The sequence below is a fragment of the Gasterosteus aculeatus genome, chromosome 5, assembly GCF_964276395.1.
Source record: "Gasterosteus aculeatus chromosome 5, fGasAcu3.hap1.1, whole genome shotgun sequence".
In the NCBI taxonomy this organism is placed as follows: Eukaryota; Metazoa; Chordata; class Actinopteri; order Perciformes; family Gasterosteidae; genus Gasterosteus; species Gasterosteus aculeatus.
In genome coordinates this window covers 3,086,613-3,095,924 of record NC_135692.1, presented here as the reverse complement: position 1 = coordinate 3,095,924, position 9,312 = coordinate 3,086,613, and the positions used below count along the sequence as shown (strand labels likewise).

General features: G+C 42.3%; 1 protein-coding gene across 1 annotated transcript; it reads left to right on the top strand.

Moving 5' to 3' along the window:
• On the top strand, positions 1 to 4,923 carry cabcoco1 (ciliary associated calcium binding coiled-coil 1). The gene is made up of 6 exons (XM_040177534.2): positions 1 to 383; positions 463 to 551; positions 2,430 to 2,599; positions 3,643 to 3,787; positions 4,584 to 4,656; positions 4,726 to 4,923. Exons 1-6 carry the CDS (start codon positions 318 to 320, stop codon positions 4,789 to 4,791), a joined length of 609 nt encoding a protein of 202 aa, XP_040033468.2. The 5' UTR covers positions 1 to 317; the 3' UTR covers positions 4,792 to 4,923.
• Positions 4,924 to 9,312: the final 4,389 nt, after the last annotated feature.

Genomic DNA, 9,312 nt, shown 5'->3' with positions numbered 1-9,312 from the left:
TTTTTTTTCTTTGAAGGTAATATATAGACAATTCATGAGAATAGGGTTTGGAGTGTCATGTTATTCCTTTCCTTTAGCTTTTTAATAACTCAGGAATGTGGATGTTTTCCCACTTGAATAAAAACTGATGGACCTCAAGAACAAAACTGATTTATTTAAAAATGATTGAGTACATTTAGCGTGTTATAGTTATAGCATGTACCAAACTTGATTGAAAAAGAGCAAAAACAGAACGTGAAAATTTCGGCAACATCCGGGACCTTCCAAGGACGGCGGTTTAATTGTTTGAAAGGCGCAGCCATGGCAACGACGACAACATGTCCGGGGGAGCGACACGTCATGAAAATAAAGAGCCACCTACAGTGAAGGACAACAAGCTGCAGGTAATAACGGAGCGTTCTTGTGTCGTGTGTTCGCATATGTGACATTAATAGAGGCGCTTTTTTCTTGACGTCTCGAAAGAATGAAGAAGCTGGTGTCCTCCAGTGGGAAGCGGCGCCACAGCAACAAGTCCGCGCGCTGCTCTCTAAAGCCGAAGACCAACTTCCGTTGTAAGTAGAGTCACGTGGCGTCACTAGCTAAATACATGTTAGGTACACATGTTAGGTATGCATGTTAAGTTTGCATGTTAGGTATACATGTCAGGTACGCATGTCAGGTATGCATGTTAGTTATGCATGTTAGGTTTGCATGTTAGGTACACATGTTAGGTACATGTCAGGTTTGCATGTTAGGTACACATGTTAGGTACATGTTAGGTTTGCATGTTAGGTTTGCATGTTAGGTACATGTCAGGTTTGCATGTTAAGTTTGCATGTTAGGTATACATGTCAGGTACGCATGTCAGGTATGCATGTTAGTTATGCATGTTAGGTTTGCATGTTAGGTACACATGTTAGGTACATGTCAGGTTTGCATGTTAGGTACACATGTTAGGTACATGTTAGGTTTGCATGTTAGGTTTGCATGTTAGGTACATGTCAGGTTTGCATGTTAGGTACACATGTTAGGTACATGTTAGGTTTGCATGTTAGGTTTGCATGTTAGGTTTGCATGTTAGGTACACATGTTAGGTACATGTTAGGTACACATGTTAGGTACACATGTTAGGTACATGTTAGGTTTGCATGTTAGGTACACATGTTAGGTACATGTTAGGTTTGCATGTTAGGTACACATGTTAGGTACACATGTTAGGTTTGCATGTTAGGTAGTATACATGTTAGCTATACATGTTAGCTATACATGTTAGCTATACATGTTAGCTATACATGTTAGCTATACATGTTAGGTATGCATGTTAGGTATGCATGTTAGGTATACATGTTAGGTATACATGTTAGGTATGCATGTTAGGTATGCATGTTAGGTATGCATGTTAGGTATACATGTTAGGTATGCATGTTAGGTCCGCATGTTAGGTCCGCATGTTAGGTCCGCATGTTAGGTCCGCATGTTAGGTCCGCATGTTAGGTTTACCTACCGGGCTCCCTGTTCACATGTTAAGGGTTAAGTGAAGCACAAAACATGGCAGCCTGGTGGTATTATACAAACGTGGAAAACATGTTCAAAAAGAGTGATTTCAATAATATCAGGATGTCACTAATGTTATGTTATGTAATATTAATGTTATGTTATGGTGTTTTGTGAAAAGAAACAGCTGCAGTCATGAAACGGTGCTTAGCAGATATCTTTGGTCTAGAGTTCACTTTATAATTATTTTAAAATAAATCTGAATGCATTATACATTTATGAACTACAGCCATTCTACCTTTTTTAACTATGTTTTTAAAGCATGCCTGTCCGTACTGCGTTGCAGCTCAGCTGGCATGTCGTTTCTGATCAACCATACAATGTGTTTTGGGATTTCTTTTTACATCATTTCAGTTTAACTTTAAGTTTTTTATTCACCAATACAAATGTCAGAATGGTGTTTAAAGACATTTTCCATACTAGCCAGGATTACATTCTGATCTGTCCATCCCGGGAGTGGGATCCCTCTTCTGCCGATATAAGGGTTTTGGGACATAGGATGTCGCATGACTGTAAAGCCCTCTGAGGCTAATTTGTAATTTGTGATTTTGAGCTATACAAAATAAAATTAATTGAAATGAATTTAAATTCTTTCTCCTTTCATTATTTTTCATTTTGTTTGCCTAAATCAGAATCTCCACCTATTGTGAAATTCAATATATATTTCAAATATCCATTGCATGTCCAGTTTTCTTGTGGACAAGATTTTCTTGGCCTTTTTAAAACCCACAAATTCACCCAGAAAGAATATGGAAAAACATCCTGAGGACATGATCCAAGTGTCCTCAACAGTTGATATGGCCCAGATGTTTTATCAGCTTTTACGTGACTCTCTTTCCATGCATTACTGCCGTACAGAAGTTGATTTACCCACATCTGCTCTCTGTTGTTTGCAGGGAAATGACCAAGATTCTGGGCTTCAGCAACGCTCACGTATGTATGAAGGAAGCTGCCCTGCTGGATTACTATGTCTGTGGTCTCTGGTGGGCAAAAGAGACCAACTTCACCCCTGAACAGACCTCTTTCTCCATGGCTGTAATGCAACGGCTGCTGGATAACATACGAGGTGGGGGGAGAGGTCACAGGGAGAAGGTACTTCTGTCCTTCTCTTCCAGAGTAAACACTATTTTTAAAGCATCAGTTCAAAAGTCTGCTGCTTGACATATTGTTATATACTCTATATATTTGTATTATTATCATTGTTTTTTGTAACTGTGGCACTTTTTAGAACGCCGGTTTTGAAAAGTGACATTTAAATGGTTTTTGTATTTCTTCATGAGATATATTACAGTCAGTATTTACTCATTCAGATGGGGAGGTAGTTTGAGTTGTTATTTTAACGCCCCCATGTAAGTAGTCAGTTTGTCTCCCACGTACATTATTCAGTCTGATTCTATCTTCTAAGTCTTATATCAATATAGCATGATGGCATGATAGTAAATTATAGTCTTTTTAAAGTTAAAAATACTTTTAAGCCGGGTATGCTTTAGGGCGGGCCTACCTTGCGATTGACAGGTCTCTACCATGTCACATCTGGGACATGTATGTATTTTCATCTTGGAACTTTAACACTTGCACACTTGTGTTTTTAATTTAATGGAAGTCAGCTGTAACATTTTTGGTGTTATTCAGTGTTCCGTTGCTCCCCCCCCCCCCTCATGTCGCTTCACTAGATGGCGACGGCCAAAATGCTTGAAAACCGTAGTCAGCGAACAAGTGACATCACAGAGGTTACGTCAACCTCCTTTCTGAAGTTTGAGTAAAAGCGGAGTGATTTTGGACCCAGTCACATACAGTCACCAGCTTATTAAGTAAACACACCTCTGGAACTACAACGAACTAAAGCCTAAAAGTTTTTCATGGTGTTAAAATGTATCACTCACATCTAATGTTCCGTTGACACTGTGACAACAGTGAGTTTCAGATATGAGCTCTTTCAGTGCACATCAATCCCAGAATGCCAGATTTTAGAAGAAAATGTGTTAATTTCATTTATAATATAAGAAGTATAATACATTCAAATGTATATTTACTTGCTACAATGCAGGTAACTAAAAATCCCAGTTGTAGAGTCCCAGCAGTAACCTGTGTTTTACCATCATATTCCAGAGAAACGGATGCCTTTAGTTGAGAACTTGATGGAGTTTGCTAAGGCTCTAGGTGCTGCCAGCCAGTGCCGGACTTCAGAGGAATACACGACTCCACTTCTGGAGGAAGAAGAAGCTAGGGCGCTCATAACTTACATCAGAAACAGGTCAGACGAATCCTTGACATGCTCTTATATTCACAAGTAGAATCTAGTGGTGGATTTGTATTGCTGTGCGTCTGACCTGCTCAGAGACACCTGAAACGTTTACAAATTCTTCTAAACCCCCACACTTCCACGTTGGTCTAGTGAAGGTTATACGGGCTGGTAGAAAGAAGCGTCCATCCCTTTGCTCTATGCAGGCCCATTTTAGTTAAAGCACATTAAAAAGTACATAAAACTACGAGGTTAACACATTACACAGCCACGGTCCCATGTGTTTCCCCTTATGGCCAAATCATTAGCTCCACACTGTTATTAAGTGGTGCTGAAAAAGGGGTCCAGCAGGTCACTGCTTTCCTGGGCTTTTCCCTCATCTCACGTGGGCCTTCCTTTCTAACACAGGTGGCATACAGTGCAAGGAGCAGACACAGACACATCTGTGTCAGGCTAGCACTGACAGCGTGGGGGGGTTGTGCATGTTGACTCGGTTCATTGTGGAGAAGCTGGTATCAAATGCTGACAAGCAATCCTATTTATCATAAAAAAGCGTGTGATACTACATTTTCATGGTAGTTTTAAAAATGGCAAAATATTGTTGTACCTGGTAGGATTTTGAGGGAGACAAGCCCACAGCAGTGGACTAATTACCATGAAAGCAGCATTTCAATGTAAAAGCTGGGTGGTTTGTTTTTACTTGCTTTGTGCTTGTAGGTACATCTAACTGCTGTCTTCTTCTCTGGAATCTAGTGTGTTTTACCAATGAACCTGATGCAGCTGACTCTCTGTATTCTGCCAACTGCAGTCTGTTTCAGAAGTACAGACTCTATGAGCTCCTCTTCACCACATCCAGAGAGGAGTTACTGACAGGCACGGAGGTGAGGAAGCTTGTTGCGTGTGTGTCCACGCCTATATGCATTATTTTAAACTTTTTCTTTTTTTCACAGAGGACCATCGAGGTGTTTGGCTGTCAAGGTGTTCAAGGCCTTCCCACTCACCTCTACTCCCAGTAAGTGGCTCTGCTCCTGGGATCCGGGCGGATGGATGGATGGCATCAATACGAGCTGGGACGTGTGATTCCTTCGTTTTTAGTACATTGTTAACAATGCAGATTCCTCAATACCATTAAACAAGACAATCTGCAAGAATATTTTCTGTTTCTTTATTCATATATCCGTCCAAATAAACAGCGCTGCTTCACCGGCTCCAAACGGACAGACCCAAATCCCCCTTCCGCCTACAGTTGGAGCTCCGATAGGGTGGGTGGAGGCATAGGGGAGGCTTAGCTCCCGGCAGCAGTGTCCCCTCCTCCTGGGCGGTTCCTGAACTGAGCAGGGTCTAAACACAGTTCATAATGTGTAAATAAGAAGCCACACATTGAGGACCCCCTGGTTTTTCTTCTCCCCAAAAACTGCAGACCCAGAGTGAGGTGTTTTACTGTGTGGGACGGCTGTATTAAAAGCTGAGGTGAAGAAGAGGACTCCAGCATAGAAGCAGGTGGGCACATGAGCTATTGCTAGTGACGGGTTGATAATGTCGCTCTGATGAGCTGGCCCTGAGGGCACGCCCGGAGATATTTTTTGGGCCTAGAGGCCTTCCGTGGGTTTGTTCTCCTCAGAACAAACTGCTCCCCTGTTGGTATCCTGTGATGTCTTGCAGGCCTTGCCACATGCTTTGGGAAATCCCTCCAGCTTCAGTCTGTATTGTCTCTTAGCTCCTGTGATAAATGGTAAATGGCCTGTACTTGTTTAGCGCTTTTCTAGTCTTCCGACCACTCAAAGCGCTTTAACACTACATGACATCATTCACCCATTCACACCCATTCATACACTGACAGGAGAACCATAGACAGTGACACCTGCCCGTCAGTAACTAACACTTATACGCTGTAGTCACAGCTACAGGAGCAATGTTGGGCTACAAGTGTCTTGCCCAAGGACACATCGACATGTGGGTTAGCCGGGCCTGGGATCGAACCGACTGTAGCGGCCCCTCGGATTGATTGATCAATGGGTGTTGATTTATTTTGTTTCTCTCGACAAGCACCATAAGCACCATGACGTCGTGAACATCTTGAACACCGTGAACAACGTGAAAACTACAGAATGAAACAGAAGAAATACACAATGCTTCTATGTTATTTCAACAATTAACTTATACAAAATAATGTTTACACTCGATACAAATCATTTGAAATACTAGCCAAAGTGAAATGAAATACGTTTAAAACGCTATGACAAATAAAACATCACATGCATCCTTCATACCTCAATCCGCTCTCCAAGGGCGCTAATCAAAGGAATTTCCTCCACCAGCTAGCATCTCGGGACACCCTCATAATTAGGAGCTTTTTCAAATGACAGGTACGAACAATCCAAAATAATGATCTGAAAAATGAATAATCTAAACCCCCCTTTGGCTAGCAAATCTACTAGTTGACCCGCAGACCTTGCATTCCTCAGCGAGGGCAGAAACTGACTCCCCATCTTGTCAGACTCGTGTCTGCCTGCTCGGCACATCCTGCTTCCCCCCTTACCTAACTCTTAAATCAAGACAAGACAGCGAACCCCCAACTAAGCCCATGGAAAGAACTGGATCTGCTCAGGTCATATCTGGCCTTCTTGTAGTCCTAAGCGTTGCCTGAGACAAACTGTCTGATAGATGTACGGCAGTTATCTTACAGATGTAGGGTAACCCTCAACACAGGCAGGGCATATTAATAATGCAGGCGAAAATGCATGCATTTCAAATGGGTTTTAACATCCCTGAATAAAGCATAGGCATGTATTTGTTCATTTCAAGATACGGCTGCCAAAGTACAAATGAATCTCAATAGTGTGTCAGTATATGATTCACTTTGCAATGAGTTTTTAGCCAGATCTAAATTTAGGAAAAGTAAAATCTCATTAGGCTATTGTTAATAGATTGTGAGTCGTTTTTCAGCGAGAACACAATGGGTCAACAGTACACTGACAGTGTCTGATCGTGCTATAACGTGTTATAGTGTTATGTGTTATAGATAAGTACCGTGACTGGGATACTTTCGGCTTTCCATTTTAGCAAATGATCTCAGCTGGACTTCCTTTTTTTAGTCCGTCAGAGATTGCTTGTGCTGTTCCAGTTCCATCCATCCTCCCTCTCACTCAGTATCTGTTGTAATACTAATAATACCATCATGTTTTTATTTAGAAAGCTTTTATCGAGGTAAAACCTCAAACTGTTAGTATTTGAGAGGGTTCTGGTATAAAGTCCTCTGTCTTTGTGAGTGGGGAAGGAAATTGGAGTAAGGCAGAGTTCTGCCAAGGCATGCGGCCCCATTGGGCAGAGGGTGAATACCAGGAGTGGATTTGTGAAAGTTTAACGTGGAAATATACAGTGACACATTAAAGTATGTTGTAACAATGTAGAACTATGGTTCTTAAATAGGTGTGTACCTCCTCGGGGGACGTAACGGCACTCTAAGAAGTACCACTTGGTACTTGGCACATGTCAATCGACCATGGCCTCGGGCCCCTTTGGTCCTGTGGTGTACAGGTATGTTTGTTTGCGTGTTGTTAAATTGTATGTGTCTTAAATTTTGTATACTATACTAACACGAGTCCCCCTTTAGTCCTGTGCTGTAAAGATAGAGAGAGGGAAAACCTGCTGGCGTTGTGCCATTTTATATTTTATGTTTTCTTTGGTTTACTTTGTTTCTTCAGTTTTGTTTGCTGTGTTCAACTTAACTCCGTTTTTAGTGATTTGTGCTTACCTTGGTTTTATCGTTGTCTTTAATAAAACCTTTTTTCTTAATTACTACAAACGTCTCTATCTAAGTAACAGTCACTTATTTGCGTGCCTTGTATGGAAATCTGATTCTTTGGGTGAAAGTCCCCCGGTGGCGTTGTTGGTTGCTTCCCCTAAAGCCCCGTCACACGCCTCAAAATATTCGTAGCGAACAGAGTTACCACAATTAGGGAGCATTCCCGCCCTAGACAATGGCATTATGTCAACTCTGCATTATATCCCGCTGATCAGGCTTCTTGAGGTTGGAAAGCTGAGAAGTTCATCTAGAGCAAGACATGGAGCCAAGGTCCTGCATTCTTGCTGAAACCACAAAGTGAGTGTCCAAAGCTACTGGATCAAGAGGATTCAGCAACGAAGACCCAGAAATCAAGACATGTGCTACAGTCATCATGTGCAGCACAACGAATAGCTTAGACCCAGTTAACAAGCTAATTGCTTCTCGGGATGGCTACCATTAAAATAGGCAGTAGCTTGGTTTCTCAGACCAAAGGATACATTGATGCACCTAAACTAGAGAAAGGAGCTCCTGTTACGGTTTCAAAACCGCCACCTCTGCCTTCTGCCACTGGAGTCCCTGCTCGCTATCCATTGCGCAATCGTCACCCTGTCACTTAGACACTCAAGGCCTCATGTGTTTTCCATCCTGGTAACGAGCTGGCTGGGTGTGGACACTGCACACCTGTATCCAGTTTCCAATCTTCACCAGAGCCTTCAAGTACCCTGCTTTTCCCATCACTCGTCGCCAGATCTTCCCATAGAATCACCTGGCAAGTACCAAGAGAGCTAAAGACTACATTGTTGCTGTTCGGACCTTGTAGAACCTTTTTTTCTGCAGTCATTCTGATTGCTTGTTTTTTGCCTCGTTCCAGATCTGCAGTTGTCTGTCTCCCACCGTCGCCGCTCGTCTAGATTGTTTGGCTGCCAACCTGCACATGCTGGGATGCTGACTGCTCTTCTGGATCCATATGTTTAAATGCACAGTAAGGATAACTGGACTTCCGACAATTAAAACGCCTAGCCGGGCATTAACCTTTTCCTGTCTCCGGAGTGTTGCATTTGAGTTCAGAAACCAACACAGCCATAACGGGTCCAAGCTACCATCAATCCTGCTGAAAATAACCCAGGAAAGGCTTATTGTACAGCACATGAAGGAATTGAAGTAAACATTGACAATAAGTCCATCTCTGGAAGATTTGGTCACAGCAGAAATTTAGCTCTTTTGACTAAGTCCGTATGCAGAAGAAATCCGTGCTCTGCTGTCAAGAAAAATCGTCCACTTTACAGACTAGACCCCATATTACAGGACAGGATACTGAGAGTTGGAGTCTCAACATCCAGTTATTTTCTCAAATTCACCTCTTGCCAATCTCGTACTACAACACATCCATCGAGAAATTGGACATTTGCTGCGTCAAAAATACTGTGTCCCTCAAGCTAACTTAGCAGTCAGGAAAATATTCAAGATGCACAGTATGCAGAAGGTTCAACGCCAAGGCTGAGAAGCAAAAAATGGACCTGCCAGAAGACCGGTTACTGCCAGATCAGCCATCCTGTGTTGATTTCTTTGGTCCTTTTTTGAAGTCCAGCGTGGACGCAGCCTTGTTAAACGCTACAGCGGGATTTTCAGTTGTACATATTGAAATAGCCCACCTGCCGTTCGGATGATTAAACAATATAGGTGCATATGTATTGACCCACATGCCATATAACAGATAAAACCAGAACCCACTTTCCAGTCACTGCTAAAT

Excerpts from the sequence above, each read along its gene's own strand:
- cabcoco1 (XM_040177534.2), top strand. The coding sequence starts at position 318 with ATGTCCGGGGGAGCGACACGTCATGAAAATAAAGAGCCACCTACAGTG. Across the intron at positions 2,600-3,642 it reads GCTGCTGGATAACATACGAG|AGAAACGGATGCCTTTAGTT; the intron begins GTGGGGGGAGAG and ends ATCATATTCCAG. Across the intron at positions 4,657-4,725 it reads AGTTACTGACAGGCACGGAG|AGGACCATCGAGGTGTTTGG; the intron begins GTGAGGAAGCTT and ends TTTTTTTCACAG.